Source organism: Nasonia vitripennis (genome assembly GCF_009193385.2).
Source record: "Nasonia vitripennis strain AsymCx chromosome 3 unlocalized genomic scaffold, Nvit_psr_1.1 chr3_random0007, whole genome shotgun sequence".
In the NCBI taxonomy this organism is placed as follows: Eukaryota; Metazoa; Arthropoda; class Insecta; order Hymenoptera; family Pteromalidae; genus Nasonia; species Nasonia vitripennis.
In genome coordinates, this window is record NW_022279626.1 from 2,257,332 (window position 1) to 2,280,426 (window position 23,095).

At 32.6% G+C, this 23,095-nt stretch overlaps 2 protein-coding genes across 4 annotated transcripts in view; one reads left to right on the top strand and one right to left on the bottom strand.

Annotated features, from left to right (window-relative positions):
- Positions 1–23,095, top strand: part of LOC100115233 (prohibitin-2) — a 124,111-nt gene that overhangs the window by 77,745 nt on the left and 23,271 nt on the right. For 2 of the 3 annotated variants that reach the window (XM_031926019.2, XM_031926020.1), the window contains exon 4: positions 18,715–18,792. In XM_031926019.2, coding sequence (XP_031781879.1) covers positions 18,715–18,792 — 78 coding nt within the window. Of the gene's footprint in view, positions 1–15,249; positions 16,690–18,714; positions 18,793–23,095 lie in introns of those variants that run through there. The other variant, XM_031926021.2, reaches the window with a different exon arrangement.
- On the bottom strand, positions 2,648–7,075 carry LOC116738660. Its single transcript, XM_032601829.1, has 2 exons — positions 6,343–7,075; positions 2,648–4,595 (listed from the first exon to the last, which is right to left on the bottom strand). Exon 2 carries the CDS (start codon positions 4,593–4,595, stop codon positions 2,892–2,894), a length of 1,704 nt encoding a protein of 567 aa, XP_032457720.1. The 5' UTR covers positions 6,343–7,075; the 3' UTR covers positions 2,648–2,891.

Consider the following 23,095-nt stretch of genomic DNA (forward strand, 5'->3'; position numbering starts at 1 on the left):
AATTACTAAAAAATTCATTAATAAATTCTTCTACTCCAGCTACGTTACTCATTGATTTGCAGATAATGATAGCTATAGCCGTGAAGCTTAAAATGTGAGCTCGTACTGCTCTTGAGAATGCATGACCCGCAAGCATTTTTTTAACGGATTCTGGAGCATATACTACGGACACATTTCTTCGAGTTCACTTCCGTCCATGATGTAACCAATTGCTCCTAAAAATGACATTAGCAAATGGAAACCTCCTAAACGAATCACGACATCTTTCAATTCACCATTTTCCGACTGTGCAACAATACAGCGAGCTTTCCAATATAAAGGTTGATCAAAAGTGATCAAAATAGTTCTTTGTTCTACTTTACGAGCTTCTGCAACTGCATAATGCAGAGCCGTATTTAATGTAGTTAATTTGGACGGTGGCTGGTTTATAAAAGGTAAGCAAGTTATGTTGGATAATGCAAATATTTTATCTTGTGACAAAATTTCCATGAAGCCTTTCCAAGACGGTAAGATCGAGATTTCCACAGCTTTACCCCATGCATATCCTGTATAATGCTCTGGGAAAATTGGCCGATTGCCTAAATGAAGGTTATTCACAGAAATATATTTGATATTATGCAACGCATGTGAATCAATTTTGCTACAGGGGTATGTTTTTATTTGTTTATACGAAGCTATCTCTGCAGCTGTTGGCATTTTTGAACATTTTTGTGAACCACCCTCTACCACAACTTCAAGATCTGGAGTATAAACTGCGACACCTCCTAAGCAATGAAACGTTTCGTGACCATCTAATGTTCCAACATTATGGTCAGTATTGTCGAATACAAACTGAACAAAAGCACTGTCAATATGTTGAATTGGTGGATTTACTATCGTTGAGGCTTCATACATTTGAATACGTTTGTAAGAAGCACTGATACCAAACTTAGACAGAAGATCAATCATTAGTCTCGATCCCGTTTTTCTGTAAATATAAATGCCGAGAGCTAATTGTAATTTAGAAAGAAAAGCTCTTGGACGCAGAAAGGAGACTATAGCATGAGCAATAATGTCGCTTTTCACTTGACTATTTTCAATATTACTGTCCTGTTTTTCTTTAAAAAGATGATTGAGAAAATTTTGCAGTAATTCGGGTATTTCTGAATTGACGTTGTCCAAAAATTTTTGCGCAGGTGGATAAGATGAATTTTCATATTTCGTACTCACAATTTCAGCTCGAAGAATTTCTGCAGCGAAATTTACAACAGCATTTTTTTCAAAATTGTCGATTGATTTCTTACTGATCCAATCGCTATAAATTTTTGTTAAGTTGATTGATTTATAGTAAATAAGTGTTTCTCGGCCACGATGTTTTAAAATGAAAATATCTTCGTTATATTTCTCTTTTAATTTTTTGCATAATACTTTGTTACTTATACCTGTATCAATTACATCATGTAATTCCGATAAAAAGAATTGAAACTTTCCACTTTCTTCGATGTAATTGTATATATTTTCAATTAAATCATCCGTTTCATCATTAAAATTACATGGTTCATTGTCCATGTTATATGGTTCAGTTTCTTCTTCTGATGGCATTAAAGATTTATGTAAAAAGGATTTATAGCAATAATAATGGTACCTAGGTTTTGTTTCTTCAAGTGATATACCCCCCAATCGATTCAGTACCGACATACCGAGATCGTCATTTCTTTCAGAAGCAACATTCAAAAGATTCTGATAGGTATACGGGCGTTTTAAGTAGCTAACTTTTGTATGAGAAGGATCTAATACTTCATTGCAAATAAAGCAATATTGGTCAAACTTATAGTCATCTGAAACACTTGCTGTTGACGATGACGGCAATGAAAATGAGAAATTTTGTGCTGGCGGAGATGGTAATGAGGAATCCCTTTTTCTTTTACTTGTCTTCTGCGGTATTGCCGAATAGCGCTTTCTACAAATTTCATGAAAGCTTACACTCTGTTTTCCTATCCATTGTTTGAACTTTTCATCCTCTCTACTTTTACTTTTATTTATAAAAGTTTCTAGACCTTTACTACGAACTTGAACGATATCATCTGTATCATTTTGTAGTAGTTTGTCGCAAAGAGTGCATATAGTTTCTTCACACATATTTTCGTTTTCCATTGTTCAAACAAACTAAAAATTAGAATTTTTAAAATTACAAATTGAAAAAAAATTGAATGTCAACCATATTAATTTCTTGACAATTTTCAATTTTCATGTTAAACATTTATAGCAAAGAAACAAAATAATAAATTCATTAATAAATCGCACCTAATTCTCTGGCACGAATTTTCTTGCAACATTAACAAAACGAAAAAACACACTATTTTCTAATTATGTTGTAGTAAGAACAACAAGAATGAAATTTTATATACAGAACTATACGAACAAAAACTTTTTCAATTAATTTTTATTTTAAATTTATTGATAATATTGATATTATATAAGGTATCATAAGTTGATATTACATAAGGTCATCATAATTATTACAAAATACTTTTTAAACTCTTATATAATTGTTATATTGCATGCTTGTACAAGATGCGTTCAATTGTTAATATAAATAATATGGTAGTACAGAATAATGCAGTATAAACTGATAAAAATCATATAGTTGTATGAAATATACTATAAATCTAAAATATAGCTTCAAATATATCTAAAATATTCAAATAGGATCGTCACTGAAATTATACATAAACTTTTTATGATATTGGAGCACGTGCATCATATCGAACAATAGATCGATCATCTGCAGACGTTGATGGTTGAGCAGCAATATTTTCTTCGCGTATTTGGACATTCGTAGTTTGAAATGGTATAGCAGCTTCATTACGTTCATCATTATTATTTTTGCATTTCATACATATTGGACACAGTCAAAATAGACAAAATTTAAAAGCAATTGAAATGCAATTGAGTATTCCAGTTTTATAAAGGATATAAAATACTGAAATAGTGGCAATAGTATACATAGTATAATGAAAGATACTATAACCCGTAAGCAGCCGTGAATGGTAGTTATGATTAGATGTAATAATTTCTAAATCTTTCATGATATCTTCAATATTTTTTGCTGAATTTAAAATTTCAGAAGTGTCAACATTAGATGAAGTAAATACAGGTAGTTTTAAAGCTGATGTATTTAGAGCTATCTGCTCAACTGGTAGAAATTGAATGTTAATTTTATATTCTGAAATTTTTGTTTCATTGCCGTGACTTCTTGGTAAATACTTATGGTTCTTAGAGTATCCTTTACAATTTGAATTGAGTCGTAATATATGAGGCTTCGTAATAGTCACATATAAATCTGATTTAGAATCGCCGCAAGTTATGAATATATTTTCTTTATTGGTTGGTAAAATATACCAACTAAAACCATTACTCAGAGCCAAAACAAAATCAGCTTGCAAATCAAAATATTTTCTAGAACAGCCATTATCATCTTTGTATTTTATCAAATGTGCATAACAACTTTCTTCCTCGTTAAATGTATGAACGGCAGATGTTATCTCGCAAATTTTAAAATCATTTATAGATGTACAAACATTTAAATCAATTACGCTATACTCTGTAAAATTTGAATCGACAGCAACAGGTTGATTTTTAATACTGTCAAATATATAGTAACGTTTCCATCCTGACATGGGTATTGGTGTGAATTTGTACACAGTATAATCATAGCCAGTTGGTATTGGCGTATGAAATACATAAATAAGTTTACCAGCGGACAAAATAATGTTAATCTTACTAATTTTCATGTACATTACATAATAATTTTTATTTAAAGGAAATAGTAAGTCTTGGTGAAACCATTTTGAATGTATTGTGCGTAAAGCGTCCATAAATTTTGTGGGTGATATTAATCTAGGCGACACAACTCCAAGTTTTCCATCAACAATCGAGTCATAGATTAGATTGACATTACCTAATAAATTATCTATATGAATATTTAAATTTAAAATGCATTTTAGCATATTATCATTAAAAGAATGTTCATTCAGGACTGTAATGATTCCATCCTTGATAATTTTCATATTTTGTTTATAATTTTCAGTTATATTTATAAATTTGCGCAGAATACTTTTGATAATGGCTGTTTGGTCATTTAAAAGTGTCGCTATGTGGCCCGTATGATTATATACGTCATCTATTTGTTTATCAATTCTTTCAGCATCGTCGGCTGACATAGTGCCAAATAAAAAATGTTGTATTGTTCCGACTATATTAAATAACCCTCTTTTTTCTCTTTTCTTATCTCTTAAGGAGGCTAAAAAATCAATTTTTTGTTGAATTGAATAAAGACTTTTATACATATGATCTAACTCTATTCCATAAATGCACGGTTTAAATGTAGAACATTGATTTCGAAGATCTTGTAATGTTGTATTCACCTCATTTGCATGGCTTTCTAACTCAAGTATGTCAACAAAATGGATCGTCGTCCAAATCTCATGGTAAAGTTTGGCTTGAAACAGCTCTTCTCGTAATATTGATGTCGTTATAGGTATTAATTTATAGGGTGAATTTTCATCTCCACGTATATGTAATAGAAAAGCTAGTGCAAATATCAAGCAAAACATCTGAAACAATTAAATTTTAAGTTTTTTACAGATTTTTATTCGTCGCAAATTTTTTACTTGTTTTGCAATTATAAAATTTTTAACATATCCTACATTAAAAACATTTGAGAATGTTCTACGGTTTTTTACACATTTGAATTCAAATTTTTATACGAATTTTCTTTTACACATAAGCTTTTTTATTGAACATAAATAGATAATTAGTACTGAACATTTAATACAATAATATTGTACACAATGTTATTGTGTAGAAAATGTAATATTAATCATTTCTTTGTGTTCAATGTTTTTGATTATGGAAGCAGGTACGGAATGTTTTAAATAAAAGAAAAGAACATATATTCGCTTTTATGTGCTCTCTTCTTGACTGATCTAACTGGACTAACTATCGAAACCCATTCTTTGTACTTCGGAGGTCTCAGTCTCCAAACTACTTATCTTTGTTTACGAATACGCGTGAGAGAAAGAAAAGGTTCGGTTTCGATGACGTACTATTGAAATGAATGTTATATATAACTTGATCATTATTATGTATATATGATATGAGTAAACTAATTCCTGTTAAGCTTGATAAATAATGAATTGATATTGAAATTTTTGCATATATTTCAACAAATGTAAAAACATACGTGTAAAAAGAATTCATATAAAAATTCGTGTTAAATTTTTGTGTATAAAACGAACCCTACCAACGAATGTTAAGAGTATGCAATGTGAAACTTTGAAGATATATTCGTCTAATGTATACAAAATTCTTGTTTTTCCCAATATTGGTTACCGAACATATTTGCGTAATTTTCGATTTCAAAGTTGGCAGGTTAATATGAAGCGAGGTAAAATTGTCGATGAACATGTAAGACTGCCATGTTTTTAAAGTTTAGAGAATAAAATAAAAAACTACAATATACTCGTAATAATATTAAGAAGACCTATGCAAAATTTCAGCTTTCACGTAAAAATTTCTAAGAAAACAAGAGTAATATAAATATAATCCGAATCTCGTAGGCTGCTATAAATAAAAGTATTACAAATTAAAATAAAAAGAATCAAGTACTTGTACGTGGTGCAATTGAACTCGCTAACCATGCATTAATATAAAGTATAAAATATACTACATTTTGCCGCCGGGAGTGCGAAATGTATGTACACTCGACACGTAAAATATCTGATTCGAGCTATTTAAATTGAACATCGTGTAATATGGACATTTTTAAAAATGAGCTTGATTTTACCTCTTAACACTCTATCTCGACTTTGATTTCGGCAAATCCCATATTACACGATGCAAAATTCAAATAGTTCGAATCAGATATCTTGCTTGTCAAGTGTACTAGCTTTCGACGCAAAAGTGCGAAATGTGCCAGTCTTCGACGCAAAAGTTTAAAATATACTAGTTTTCGACGTAGAAGTGCGAAATGCACTAGTCTTCGACGCAAAAGAGCGTAATAATGTACTAGTCTTCATTGCAAAAATGCAAATAATATTTTCATATCTAACACATACACTAACTTAACTTTTACTTGTACTATTTAAAATGAAAAAGTATTTGATATAAATCTACTGCAGTGCATTATTTGAATAATGTCATTATGTAGTGCGGACACTATTTTATTGCATTACAAACCTAGCATGTTTTTTCAATAAATATTTATTTTCTTTGCTATAAAGTTTTTAAATGTCAATCGTATTCAAATATTTAATCTAAATTTCTAGCATTTATATGAATAAATAAAATATGTGGACATACCGTAATTCTGAATAAATTCTTCGAAAATAATAAAATAATCTTCTAGGATTCAGAAACCAATCAATAAGCTGGTATCACAAATTAAAAAACTGTGAAGGCACACACTCAAAAAACAATAATTTTTTGATTTCTAATAGATTTTTAGTTAAAAATGACTCTGGAATACACTCTTTAGAGCACGATGTTACTTCGATGAGATACCAAAGTGTTCTGACCTATGATTAACCAGCTCGAGTAATGAACTGAGAAAGTGGCGTTGACATTCATAATTTATAAACATTTAGTATGCGGTGACAGGATGTTTGGATGAGTTCGGTTATATGATACGTCGCGAATGATTTTTTCCAGAGTGCATTTGAGACACTGGTATTTATATCGCACTAAATAATCTGAATTAAAATTTTTTTTTCGAAATTCTATTTCGAGATTACCAAAAATTTAGTAGTATATAAATTACGTTTCATATGTTTCATGCTTTCGTAAAATAAAGAACATCAAATAGTATAGTATAGCTATGATTTTGAAAATACTAATACTTTTTATTATATAGAAAAATCAAGAACCATAAAAGGAGTTATAAAAATAATTATATTTCAAAACGGAGTTGTTAATAAACACAGAGTTAAAAATAAATAAGTTGTGATGGTCAGGATCATTTATAACTTTGTATAAAAACTTTGTATAACTTTAAATTAACATTTTTATCTTTCTATTAAAAAATAGGTCTAACAAAAAAATTGTATTCAAGTAATTTACAAAGTTTTCTGAGTGTCGCCGCGAAATCAAAAATATTTTCGCATGGCGCATTCAAACGCGTCTCGGTTCCCGCCGTCCCGCCGCTGCGCGCGGAGAGAGCGGCGGCGGCCATGTCGTCTGCGCACTCCCCTCCCCTGTCTCTACACCAAGCAAATTTCTTTTTCATTAATTATTTCGGAACTTTGCGCTCATCGGAATCGATTAAAAAATCGTTTCCAATGCAAAATTTAACGCTCTTTCTATTGATGCCAGTCATTTTCTCATAGGTCAAGCCGATCTCGAGATATGAGCAAAAATAACTTTCGCACGCTGTTTTCGCATAGAACCCCTCATTCTAGGAAGCTGCAAATTTCAGAATCGGCTTTTCCGACCCCGATTTACCAAATATCCAAAATGCAGCCACTTCTACCGCAGGGCGATTTCACAGCTAATTTTACTGGACTATATGTTAATAGTTAACATATGAATTTCATGGCTATCGTGCGTAGTGTTGCGTGCAGATGGCGTTTCTCTCGTACTGCCTAACCTCAAAATCCATCATCCTCTTTCATACAAAAAATAGTCTCGAGGGTTTATTTATAATGAATAATCAATAAATCATTAATAATAGAACGAAAGCAACTGAATATACCTAAGGAAGCATGCAAAGTGCCTTTGGAATGATATAATATCAAAATTCAAAATTTTGTCTTTCATCGGCCTTTTGGGTCTAAATATCAGATTTGATAGTTCTAGAGATAAAATAATGAGTGTGATTCCAACTGATTCAGCAGCCTCTGGCATTTCCAAAAAGGTATATGTCAACTAGTTTATCACTATTAGTTCAAAAGTTATTGGAAAAATTCAAATCTGAAAAATGAATGATTACGATATGATGTTTAACACACTACTGAATTTTTCCAATAACTTTTGAACTAATAGTGATAAACTAGTTGACATATACCTTTTTGGAAATGCCAGAGGCTGCTGAATCAGTTGGAATCACACTCATTATTTTATCTCTAGAACTATCCTATCTGATATTTAGACCCAAAAGGACGATGAAAGACAAAATTTTGAATTTTGACATTATATTACTGTAAAGTTACTCAGCATTAATAAAATTAATACAAATGTGTTTTCTAATCATTTTTATCTGATTACTTCATAAAGTCTATGAAAAATCGTAAAGGGCAGCCATATGTTAACTATTAACATACAACTATTTGACATATAACATAGCTACGTTAACTATTAACATATGTATTATTGGCTCAAATCGAACATGACTATGTTAACAGTTAACATATATGTTTGCTGCAATGTTACTTTTCTCTCAGTGTAGTTTGACATGTGACCCATCGACATGATTTTTTTGTGAGGTTATGATGTTTAGTGTTAGAGATATGAATTTTTAAAAAAAAATCGCGAGGACCAAACAAGGAAAAGTAGGTAATTTTATTCTCTTTTAAATGCATTATAGCTGAATTGTTTGTAACAATGAGATGATTGAAAAAAAAACGCAAAATAGTGTTTTTCAAAAATCAAAAAATGGTCATAAAAAAATAGTTGAGAAAATAAAAAATAACTGCTTTTCCCGAATTCAGAATTCAAAAATAGATATGCATGTCAAATTTTATTGATATTGATGGAGTAGTTCCAGAAATATTAAGGTATCCATACACACACACACACACCCATCCATACGGACATTTTCTAAAAACACTTGATTTGAACTTCTAACACACCAAAAAGTATTTTCTAGAAATTTTGACAAAATTCAAAATTTTACTATTACAAAGCTTCCTCTAGGATGAAGCAATATATTAAATTCGTATTTTCATCTGCGTATTGCTCAATTATTTCAAGTCTAGTTAGATTGGACTCAAAAAAGTAATGTTTCAGAAAAAAACGTTAAGAGATATTATTATTGATAGTTCTTCGTAAGGGTGTCAGAATAATGGAAAAAGTCTTTGTGAGCATTTTTTAGTGGCTCAATATTATTTGAATAATGTAAGAAAGATCGAAAAACCAGTTTAAGTGTCGGTAAAAAAAAACAGAAAAGAAACTGTGTGCTTCCTTTCGAAGAAAGTTTTGTAATTGTACATTTTCGACTTTATCAAAAACAGATTTTAAATCAATTCTAAGGTGTGTTTTTAGAGAATGTCGGTACAGCCCAATCATTATAGCTTTCTTGTTAGATGTCTGTTAATGAACATAAATTATGATTGAGATAATTGAGATTCAGTTGTACTATTTTTATATTATCTTTTCTTCGGCTTTGCGCACACTGTGCGCCGTCTTGCGTATTCTGTTAACGCTATTCCCTAATGCCTCCAGTTTGAGGTCTGCTTTCATCTTTCTAAGAATGTCAGCATATGTGTTTTCCCTTGCGGCTTTTATGACCAACGTATCAGGGCGGGTAGGTCTTTCCCGTTGCTTCCTTACTTTATAAGAGCCTTTTGGACACCCTGCTCTAGTGCTTTCATTTCCATCTTTTTGCCTTGTTTTTCTTTCATATCTGCTTTCTTCGTGCTTACCTCCTGTCACGGCATTTCCCCTTCTTCTGTAAGCTCCTGCGTCGAGAATTTAGATCTGCCTGCCCCACAGACTTCCTCATTATTTTTCTTCGTTCTCTTTTTGTGACTCTGGTTGCCCCTCCAGTTGGCTTAAAGACATTTCCTTCCGTTCTTTTTTTTTGCGTCATCCCCAAATCAGGGTAGCGTGAGGTTCTCCTTTTGTCCTTTGCAAGGCCCTGTCCGGGCGCCACCCGGCACCGCCATAGCCATTAGGATTTTAACTAATTGATAGGGCAGTCAGAGCAGGTAGGCTAAACTACCCTGGGCCCCTGTACTTACCGGCAGCCTAGGTGTGACAAAATCCAGTTTATCTCACATCCTCACCCCTCGGCAGTCGAAGTTAAGACCCACTGCGGCAACCGGCGAGCGTCTGCACAGCCTTGCTCTAAAGATCCAAGCCTTGTTTTGTGTGGTGGGTTTTAATAGGTCTTCGTTAGGCTTTTGGTCCGTGGAAGATATTTTATATTTTTTCTACCCTCTGCAGGTAGCTCTACGTACGTAGCACAGCCTTACCCTCGTAAGTGTGTGTACGTGCGTATGTGTCAGATGTGTGTGCGTGTGTGTGTGTGTGTGGTTCATATGTATGTACACTTGGCACGCAAAATATCTAAATCGAACTATTTAAATTTTGCATCATTTAATATGCGCTTTGACTAAATCAAAGTCGAGATTGAGTGTTTAGAGGTTAAACCGAGTTCATTTTTTAAAATGGCCATATTACACGATGCAAACTTCAAATTGTTCGAATCAGATATTTTACATGTCGAGTGTACATGGAATTTATTAAATATTTATTTATACACCTTATATTTCAATTATTATTGTTTGAATGAGTCATTATCTAATTATATACTTAATACGAAAATCTTTATATAATAATTTTCTTTATGTAAAGAGCACTCACATGAGTTTTTTTCAGTAGGGAAAGTTAACCTAATATTAAGCAATATAAATTTCTTTAAATAAGCTATAATTTATAATCAAATAGATATTTCAAACAAACATTTCAATAAATTATATAGTTTAAATATGTATTATATATTTTCATTATAATCTGTAAATATATGTTATAAATTACTTTTTACCACTATGATAGGTAGCCAAAGATGTCAATTTTGGCAATTTCTGGGTTTTCAGCAAAAATTTGATCATCGACAAAAAAATCATAGAACTTGATTTTATTGTTACAAATATTCCTACCGAAGTCGAGAAATCGTTAATATGTCTCTTGCAAAAAATTATACCATAAATCATACACTCGATCATAATTTTTCAAATTCAAATTCATCATACAAAAATTAACTTAATTATCCACTGACTTTGAAAAATTATGATCGAGTGTATGATTTATGGTATAATTTTTTGCAAGAGACATAATATATTAACGATTTCTCGACTTCGGTAGGAATATTTGTAACAATAAAATCAAGTTTTATGATTTTTTTGGCGATGATCCAAGTGACGCAATTTATCTCTATGAGCAAACATGTATTTAAATAATTTATCACTAAGCTTTTAATTTTTAGTCAATGATAGACATTAAGGAACAATTATCTCCTACAGTGACTTTCTTTATTTTGATGTTTGCTACCTCTGTAATTTTTTTAGGAATGCTCCGAGCAATTCATAAGCTTTGCCACAGGCTTTAAATATAAATTTTAATCATTTTAGCACAAATTTATGAATATTTTCATTTTTAGCCAAAGATACAGGGTCTCTGCCATTCTGGGACCTATACAGGAACTTTTGCACTATAAAAAGGTATCTCCATGAATTTTTTGGTGGTCGTAGTCCGGATCGAACTCTTACTTTCACCAATATTAAGGTTTAAATGGATTATAAGTTAAGTATAACATATATAATATATATACAGGGTGGGCCATTTTAATCAAACCAGTCTAATAACTCCTAAATTAAGCCATGAACAGAAAAATTGTTCAGATGAAAGTTGTCCAGGATCAAGGGGGACATCTTTTTGTGCAATTAGTTTTGACCTTGAACTCAAATTTCAAGATCATTTGAAGGTCAAATTTTTTTTTAAATAGGAACCCCTATTTTTGATAGCAGATTCGGAAAGAACAGGAAATTTTACGTCCGAAACGTCCGAAAGTCAACATCCTCTAAAAGCTCTGGCAGTCGATCTCTGAGCAATGCCAAATAGCTATTCTGGTTAACATTTTGACCGAAAAAATATGGCCCAATCAGGTAACCATTAATGATCCCACACCACACCATTAAACTCCATCGGTTTTGATGGTCAATAGCCCTGTGCCAGTGGGGATTTACAGGTGACCAGTAGTGACTATTGTGCCTATTTAATTGACCATCACTGCGAAATATAGCCTCGTCAGAAAACATCATATCAACAATTTCATTGGATTGATAATCGCCCATGTTGAAAATTTTGTTTATAATAAGAAAAACTATTTTATTTACATTCACTCTTTATTGAAATTGAAACTAAACCAAAATAAGAAAGTGACAACAAAAAAAAAGGAGAAATTTTCAAACTGTATAATTTTTAAATCAAATTTGTAACTTCTTATTTTCTTACGTTAAGACATTGTGATTTAAATTGAAGACAGCGTGAGAACAATCGTTACAATTCATATTAGATTAAAGAAATTCAACTTAAAAAAAACATCTAAACTGGAAATGATGCACTTTGGCAAATACAATTATTAAAATTTTTTTTTAATATTACAAAAGCAAAATGATGTTTAATATTTTATCTTAAATAATGTATTTTTTAACATCCTACCTTTATTGTTTAACCATTTTTTACGCTTTTGAAACGTTAAACTTTTACTTGACTCTGCTTCGACCGTGAATGAATTGACAACATTGATTTTTAACGTTCCATTTCCCATTCCCATTAAGAACTCAGATATTTAAAATTATCATGTTTACTTCAAAATTTACTTTTGACCACTAAAAATTTGTTAACGAATGTAACAAGCATCCTCATGAGAGGCAAGGGGACTCACAGTAAACAAGCACCCCAGTGAGAGGCAAGGGGACTCACGTTAAAAAAGCACCCCAAAGGGAACATAATCCTAATACGTCCACGTCGTTGTTCCTGGGTAGCGCTGAAATTAGGGAATTATTTTGTTTGAAGGTAAATATTTTCATGGTCATTGTCACATTGGGTTTGAATATTCATCATAAAAGTACATAAACTACGATTATTCTATCAGAAAATGCGATTAAATAGCAATTACAGTATTTCTTAACATTTGACCTTGAAATGACCTTGTGAAGGTCATGAAAAAAAATTTGAAATACCGTTTCGGACGTAAAATTTCCTGTTCTTGCCGAATCTGCTATCAAAAATAGGGGTTCCTATTTAAAAAAAAAAATTGACCTTCAAATGACCTTGAAATTTGAGTTCAAGGTCAAAAATAATTGCACAAAAAGATGTCTCCCTTGATCCTGGACAACTTTCATCTGAATAATTTTTCTGTTCATGGCTTAATTTAGGAGTTATTAGACTGGTTTGATTAAAATGGCCCAACCTGTGTATATATATATATATATATATATATATATATATATATATATATATATATATATATATGTGTGTGTGTGTGTGTGTGTGTGAGAGAGAGAGAGAGAGAGAGAGAGAGAGAGAGTATGTGTGTGTGTGTGACTTTAAGGTCATTTGTATTTGAAAGGTGAGAAAATTTTACAAAAAAAAGTATATCTATGTCTATGGTGAAAAATGCTTCCCTTAGGAGCTATGAATTAATTAATTTGTTATGAAAACCCAAAAATTGCTAAAATTGACATCTTTGGTTCCCTACCATTTTGGTAAAAAGTAATTTAAAAATCTGAAAAATTTTAGGTGCATTTGAAACTGTTTCTGGGACATATTTACCGTGGGATAAAGAAAAAAATGTTTGATTTTAGATTTGACAGAGAACCACCCATATATATATATATATATATATATATATATATATATATATATATATATATATATATATATATATATATATATACATATAGAGTTTTTGTACGCACTTTGGCGATTCGTAATAGTGCGAAAAGTTAGTAGTTATATCAATAGAACGTCTGTGATTATTCTCTCTTACATGTTGATACAGTTCAGCAGGGGTTTCTAATTTAATTGACTGTAGATGAGTTTTAGAGTTATCATATGTGTGCAATGCTGTATACTTCTTGTTAAATTTACTAAAATTCCTTTCATTTATATCATCTTCAATTTTTATATTGTCTAGGGTTTCAAAATTATTTATTCTAACTACTTTTACTTTTGGATTCTCTTTTTTTTCTTTTATAACGTTACAACTTTCATCAAGCTTTTTCTTTGATACATTATATGCTTTGCTTGCACTTTCTTCTGTTAAACAATCTACTATTATTTCACTCCTTTTCTTGATTAGTTTTTTCGGTTGTATACTCTTATCTTTAATGAGATAGTGTGCAACCACATCATTTATCTTGTCAGTAAAAAATTCTTTAGTATCTTTATTTTTAAATATAATTTTTGGGATTCGTTTCGGCTTGTTATTAGGCATGGCACTCGGAATTACTTGAGCATAGGTTTCGTTTTTTGAGCTATTTATTTCACTTTTTTGCTTATCAAGTAATTCTCTCAATATCTTATTTTTTCTTTCAGTTGTTTATTTAATTTTTTTAATAGGGCATTTTCACACTTCAAATTACTGTCTACTTTTACACTATTCTCATCATCATCATCACTATCAGCTGCAGACACTTAATTGATCACTTTTTCTCAGATTGTGTTCTAATTTAATCTAAGCAATGATTATTTTAGCTTCATTACTCAGCACATTCGTATTCACTTTTAAGGTTAGGTCTACTTGGTTATGTTCCGGACATAATTCTAGAACTCCACTAATTTTTAATGCCCCATCTATTTTTGCAAAATCACTAGTATGAAAAGCCTCCTCACATATTATACAAATAACCGTTTTTACTTCCACTTTTGGATGACATTTATAAAAAATTGCTGTCTGTGAAGTCACCGAGCATGCGCTCGATGACTCCATCTTGGATTATATATATCATTTTAAAACAATGACATTAAATCATATCTACAAGCATACATGCATCAGCAAAAGTGAGGTTAAACCTTTAATTTTCTTACCGATTGCTTTAAAACTATCTTCTGATGATTATTAAATTTCTCCCACGTTCCTCCTATATCTGCAACTTTTCACACCTCACTTGGATCATACATATTTAAAAAGTTTTTAGCTAGCAAAAAAGAAACGCACAGCGTGGTGAGCACGAGGTTGGATATACTTATTCCATGAGCCAGCCCCGATTTTCGCAGGTGGCCCGATGGAAAAAGGTGGCGCCAGCAATTTGCCCGTGGCGCACCCGCTAAAATTGCGGGAACTTCTGCAACTATTCCCGGTCGAACACGCCTGCAGTATTTCCAAGGGGGTTCGCATGGAATAATTCCATTTTTTTCTCCGTGTATATTGGCTTTATCAATTTTTAATTATAAAATACTAATATTTACATTATTGTATCTAAATTTTTTTGTCGTATAATCATATTTTGTATCCTTAACTATGATTTCTAATCGATATGTTGGCAAGGAAGCAGCTTTGTTATAATAAACGAGTATGTCAGTGAACAATAATGCTCAAATAATCTTGGGATTCTTCAGCCCAAAAAATGTTAAGACCATGAAGTTAGCCACACACGGCTAAATGTTTACAGGACGAACACAAAGTATATATTAACAGATTATTACCAAATAATTTCAATGTAAACATTACTTTTGAAAAAGTACAATCACAAAATAATATTTATGATTGTGAAATCTTAGTTATAGCTTTTGCTGTTTCTATTGTTTACAATTTATCTCTTTCCAATTTACAATGTGACATTTCTTAAATGCGTTTATATTTATTGAAAATATTTGAAACACGTAGTATTATGATGTTTTCAATTTGACAACATTTTTCTTGCGTAAATAACTATGATTTAACAGTTATACCAATATGAAGAAACATCGGTCATAGGTTTACTTATGTTGATGAAAAATTAAATTTTAATTCCAATGAAGTGATAAAATTAAAATGATAAAAAAAATATTAAAAGACATTTAATTATTGAGCAACAAAAAAATAATGGATTAATACAGTGGACATAGAAAAACTCATATTCGTTCTATTATTCCAATGAAAATCGATGATCGAATAACAGTTCCTAATGTATACATCAGTCTGATATAACTATATTGTTGAATGATGATTGCAAAACAGAAGAGAAAAAATTAAAGAGAACACTAAGAAGTACAGAGAAATCGCAAAAAATGAATAGCAATGACTTAAAAATGACACAAGAAAAAGAAGCACTGCGTGAAAGAGAAGCTTACATAAAGAGTTAAAATATTAATGATTGTAATGCAGAAAAGAAAAAATTATAGAGAAAACAACACAGATCAGAGAAAGTGCAAAAAATAAATAGCAATGAATTAAAAATGGAACAAGAAAAAGAAGCACTGCGTAAAAGGCAAGTTTATTGGAATGACAAAAATGATCAATGTAGTATGATAAAAAAGAAAAAATTCAAAAGAAAAATGTTAAAGACAAAAGAAAACATAACATATATTGTTTTCTCACCACCACCGCGAGAGTGAGGTGTTCAACACGAGTCGGAGTCGAGGGCGCCTTCGGCCTATTTGATTTGCTCAACTATTTTCTTTTTATGGCCATTTTGCGATTTTTTAAAAACACTCTTTTGCGTTTTTGTTTTTAATCATCCCATCGTTACAAACAATTCAGCTATAATACATTTGGAAGAAAATAAAATTACCTACTTTTCCTCGTTTGGTCAACGTGATCGACCGCTCTGTTCGGCACATAAAATGAAAAAGGTGATTTTTTTTAAGTGAATATTGCTGAAACTAAACATCATAACCTCACGAAAAAAATCATGTTGATGGGTCACGTGTCAAACTATACCCCATTAAAATGTCAAATGATCTGACCACATATTTTTTCAGTAATAAATCGAAAACTGAAAAAAATTAGTTTTTTTGTGCCTCGATTACGGACGTAAAAAGGCCTTATTGCACTTGAGATTTTGGGAAAGGGTAGATATTTTATGTGTGTTGGCTAAGTGTATTGCGCAGCTTTTAAACCCCTATGGTTCTTAAGATATCAAGGTTTGAAGTTTTTTTTGAAAATTTTTTAATTTCTTATATCTCTAACACAATGTAGTAAAATGCTTCAAAATTTGATTTAGCGATTTACCATAAAAAAGCTATCTGCTGTTAAAATTTTAGATGATTTCGTTGATCGGTTCTCAAGTGAAGAGCTGAAATGTAAAAACAGATGTTTCTCACTCACTCTTTGGGATATGGGTTATTTAAATTAAACCATACCTTCAAGCGTGGTTTTGCTGGCATTTAAGAAAAATATATTCGTCAACATTTAAAAAACATAAATATACTCTATATTAAAACAATATTTTATTTATAAATTGAGTTGGACCTATATATTTAGTTGGAGGAAGCTACGCGCCAATGAATTGGCAGCAGTGTTTTTTAATATGGTTTCTCATTTACAGGATGATCTAAGCCACATTGTAGTACTATAGCCGACTAAACGTTGAAAAGTCTGTGCAGATAATAGTTATTTAAAAATTTTCCGCCTCCTTATACATACAATTAACGCAGTCCACAAAATTTTTTGAAATTATTTAGCGTACTGTATTTATCATTTTTTATTTGAATTTTTCACTACTACCTTTTTGTGCCTTTATTGACTTAATGGGTTTCAATCGAGGGGCGCTGTTTGCTTCTGCGATCTGTGAGTCGGGTCTGAAATCGTTACCCTTAAGTCGATGCTATTACACAAGGTTGTAAATTGAAAGATGATTTAAATGAGATACGAATTACAAAATCGGTTGCTGTAACACGTAAAAAATGATGAACTCGGAAAACCGGAGAACCGAAGAACGCCAAAATGGCAAACCCAGATCTCAACTTTTCTTTATTCGTACAAAAATAATAATTTGGCGATAAAGAGTCAATTGCTGCACTGAAAAAAAACCACAGCCATTTCTACTGTAGAACACGGCAGTTTTAGCGAGTGCGCCACAGTAGCGACTTTTCAGTAAAAACAGCGAGTGGCCACTGGTAGTTTTGGCAGGTCTTGGCGAGCTGTCTCTACCTCGAGGATATGTAGGTTATGTATAACCTTTTGAAACACCAAAAATCTTGAGAAAATAATTTTTTTAGAGAGTATTATGATAAAATATAAAGTGATGACTATTATGAAACTGATAAGTAACAAAATTAAAAATTTTCATGTAATTTATTTGCTAATAGCCACTCTGCATGCGATAATGGGATGGTAATAAGTTGATGGTTGTTATTCAAGGCATTTTACTCTTTTATAATAATCATTACTTATAACTTTAGTTTAATTAATCATATTACTCATTAGAAAAATTGATTTCTTAAAATTTTTGATGTTTTAGAAGGTGATACATAACCTACACATCCTTTAGATAGAGACAGTTCGCCGAGACCTGCCAAACTACCAGTGGCCACTCGTTGTTTTTACTGAAAACTCGCTACTTTGGCGACACTTACTAAAACTGCCGTGTTCTACAGCAGAAATGGCTGTATTTTCTTTCAGTGTGGGTGGAGTAGAAAGCGTGTGGCCTGGCACCAGTAATATAAATTCGATCATTCGCGTATAGTAATTAATAAAGTATGAGTTACTAATAAAGGCTACATTTTACCTCTTTACAATCCTTACACCTATTTGAAGAAATTTTCAAGGATTACGATAATCTTTACGTTTTTTTCTGAAATAAGCTAATTTGAACGATATAAAAAGAGGACTACCTTAATATTGCCAATGAGTAGTTAACGTTGCTAACGAGCAGCCAATGGTTAATTTTGTAGAAAATTGTCACTTGATAGCATATGTTCTTGAATTTATAATAAATAATGTATCTTCTATATACAATACTATCCTTAAAAACGGTATTGTTCAATTTTTATTCAAATCACAATAATATTTTCTTAACCAAAGTTTACTTAGGAATAGCTGTAAGTCAAAATCCTGGTTATCTCAAGCTTCGAAAAATACGTGCTGCTCAAACTATTTCACGTACGGTAAGTAATATATCACAATTTTGCATTTTTGTCAAAGTTCTCATTTTCAGCAATGCAATTTAATTATTTTTACGACGCAATTATGACTTTTTTGGCATTGGATTTCTATAACTTCATCACATTTCAACATAAATCGTTTCCATACCCCAACAAAAAGTGTGTAGTTTATCACCGCCGAAAAGGCAAAAATGAACTAACTTATTTTCTATCCCTTTATAGTTTTAGAAATTAGTCCCCCCTCAATTTAAGTTATTGGGTCGAAATTAGTCATTTTTTTTACATGTTTATATGTATAAAAATGTTCAGATGTGTAACAATATGATATACATACGTTTTTTTCGGTAAATTTAATTTATATCCGATGCTCTTCCTTGTAGACGATGTCTCGTCAATCCGGGAATCATCCTAGCACCTAGACATCATCTACAAGAAGTTACGATTTTTTTTCGGCAAATTTTTACCAAGTCAGAAGTATTTTTCGGTATATTTTATGTTTAAGTCGTGCTCATCCTTGTTGACGACGTCGCGTCGACATGAGGGTTATCCTGGACCCTAGATATCCTATAAAAGAAGATATTATAATTCTCTCTCTCTCTTTTTCTTGCATAGCTATAATTGTTTAACTAAGCTGCAAGAGATATCACCCTCCCTTTTTTACCTGACATTTTATTTACCAACTTATATATTTATAACAGGGTGTTAGTTCTAATAGTCGATATATATAACATTATTTTATATATATACATATATTGTTTTCTCACCACCTAAGGGTAGATATCTCAGCGCTTTTTTTCGTAAGGATTTGTAACAGTTTTTCTATCTCAACATTTTTCTATTAACTAAGTTCAATTTCAATTTTATTTTACATTTCCTTAAAACAATATTCTATATCTCACTATTTAATGAGATTTACATGTAGAAGTGTTAAAATGAATTATGCAAAGTATATAGGGTGAGATTAGTACATTGTGCATCAAGGGGAGAAAATAGGCTATTTCAAGCGAGAGTGAGGTGTTGAGCACGAGTCGGAGCCGAAGGCGCCCTCGACTCCGACTCGTGCTGACAACACCTCACCCGTACCTGAAAAAGCCTTTCTGCCCATGGTACACACCGTATTTTTTACAACGAGGGCATAAAACGACCGTTTTAAAAGCCAGAAAGTAGTGTAGGGAATCGTGCATAATACAGTTGTTAGTAAGCGTGTATTTTACACAATTTATAAAATTTGCAAAACCTTAAAAAACACGTATTTATAGCCAGGAAAAATAACCTGTTTTATTTCCCTATGGGAAAAAAAAATTTTTTAAGCTTATTATCTTTAAAACCAACTAGTATCATAAACAACCGAATGAAAGGAATTAAGGTGCTATATAATGCTAATTAAAATTTGAATTTGATTATTGCCTTTTGACTCCAGTTATCGCGTCACGTAGAAAAACGACTTTATCCAGTTATTGATGTTTTTTTCAAGATCTGCCCCATTAAATGACTTAAAATCAAAGTGGTGTACAGTCCTAATAACCTTCAATAATCATGCTTTTTTTAGAAAGGTTCAATATTTAGTTTTTAAGTTAAAATGATTTCAAAAAATTGCGGTTTATGGTGTATAATAAAAGAACGACGAACGATAATACAAATTTTTCGCGGTAAAGAGATAGGTCATTTGATTTTCTTTCAGGTACATATTAAGCAATTTACTTTGATTAATTTTGCTAATAAGTTTGTTAGAAAAAACTAAAATATCAAAACTAAAAAATTGTTATAAAAAAAAAACGTGCTCACAAAATGTAAAAACTTGTTACACTAAGCATTGAACATAATCCCTCATTACGACGGAAATCCAGACATGCTTGGAATATTTTGCCGTGCAGTTCGCGACGTAATTCACGAATTCGGCTCGGAATCCGAACGCTGGGTACTCAATCCGTTGGCATCGAAGTTTCGTGGACGTGCTGCTGACGGCTACACTCCGCGCCTAACGCAATTCGACACCGTAGAGAGTAGAGAGGTTGCTAGCCGATTTAACTACGCAGCACAGCGGCGTTGGCGGAGCGGATAAAGTTTTAGCTGATCTTAAAGTCATTCGCCAGTATGCAGGAGAAAGTGCCGGAGACTACGGACTACGCGTTCAAACATTGCACAACCGATTGTTAAACATCTATGACGCGAGCCGCGACATGCGCAACTAGAAGAGAACTACCTATAAAATAACGCCGATAAGGAGGCCCACGAACAATTTTTATTTGGGCTAAATAGAGAATTACAACACCAAGTTCGTTCTAAAAACCCATTATGTCTCAGAGAAGATATTACGAGGTCTGTAGCATTTAAACATCGTACTAGCAAGCCGCGCATACAGTCAGCAACCGGATTCGATTCGCGAAGACAGCACTAAAATTCCAGAGTGGGCAGCTGAGCTTATGAGTATCGCAAAGGCAGCATATGAACCAAAAGCTACGCCAGTAGTCAGCGAAGCCATCAGATACACTACGGGTATGAGCGTTTGTAACTATTGTCGGTAACAGGGACACTTAGAAAAAGATGGCAAAGAAAAGATATGCCGAAGATATGGGTTTACCCTATTGGAGGGGTTGATTTTTAATTTATTGTATTTCCGACATCGGATTCGGATTCAGCGTCGAAAAATAAAACCCATATCTGCACTTATTTGGAGAATAAATTTTTGTTTTCAATCATTTTAGAAATTGCGGAAATAATGATTGCATTTTAGGTTAATTTTATCGATTTTTTAACCTTATATGCGGGTTTATAATACAAAAAAGCGGTATCCTATTTCATTCCTAGGTATATTCAGATATGTTTGCAATTTAAAAAAATGGATTTTATTGAATACTCTATCTAAGACTAAATTTGTCCCATTTTTTTGATTTTGAGACTACTGTGCATCGGACCTAACTATGCCATTTTTAGTAATAACCGACTCATCTGATTACGCCATAAGAGCCATCTTGAGCCATGGACAGTTACGCAGTGACCAGCCCTGCGCTTATGCATCGCGAGTCCTTAAAGGACACGAGCTAAGATATTACACCTACGACAGGGAACTACTAGCTGTAGTGTTCGCAAAAGCCCAATTTAGACACTACCTCGCAGGACGCAAATTTACAGTAGTAACGTATCACGAGCCCTTAAAACATTTCTTCACCACAAAAAAACCTGATCCAAGGTTTAACAGATTAAAAGCAGAGTTCAGAGGCTACGAATTCGACATTGTATATAGACTCAGAGCTCGCAACGGAAACGCAGATGCACTCTCTAGAAATTCTATCCTCGATGAAGGAGAAAAAATTCAGAGAGACCGAAAGCAGAATTGTACAAGTTGGCAGATAAGCAAGAGCACGACGCTACGATACTACGATTTAAAACAACAAGGAAAAGAGGCAAATCCAGAAAGCTTCCGAAATCAGCCGATACTGCAGACAAAGAAAGGATATCGACAGAATCTAAAAACTCTGGAAATCCAAGAGAAAGGAGGCACAGCGAGTCGTAGTTTACACCGAGAGCACGGGTCCAAATAACGCCTCAGATGACGAATAGCAACCCAAGGTGGGAACGAAAAATGGTAAAAAGAGAGTTTACAAGAAGGTTCACGGCGATAAAACCGGGAAATATACCTTACATTCCAAAAATTATCCGCCTCACGGGAACATCCGAGTCGAGTCTCAGTCAGGCAGACCCGAACAGGGTCTTGGAGAAACTCTGCAAGGAAGAAAATATGAGACTTAGAGTGCAAGCCGCAAGTACAACACAAACTCGGGAAACGAATTACAACGACGACCCTAAGAGGCCCATACAGAAGCAAACCCTTAATAGAAGTCCGCCGAAGTTTTACAAAAACGACATGGAAATCAGCGAAGACAGCAACAATAGCTTAGGTAGTGACGCCAAAGATGAACCTTTGAGAGCCGGTCAAGTAGAACGGGAACAGGAGGTAGAAATATTGCGCAACCTCATCGAGATAGAACCTTCACGGAATTGCCACGACTTATCACAACCACTTCACCGAGACTGACACCAAGCAGTAACAACAGTCGTAAAACATCAAGGTCAATCCCTTAGAAAACGAACAGCGAGCCGAGTAACGTAGGCCCCGGTAATAAACCGACAAGCGCAGAATCACCGATAGCAAACCTTGGCAGAGGTTGTTTAGCGAGGAGAATAAATTCCGAACTTGTCTCACCGTAAAAGTAGAGAAGATGAGTAAACGAGATAAGTCAGGAGTTCTAATTAAAATATGGGAAAGCGGAGCGCAAAGTAACAACGAGATTCCCGACGAAAAGAG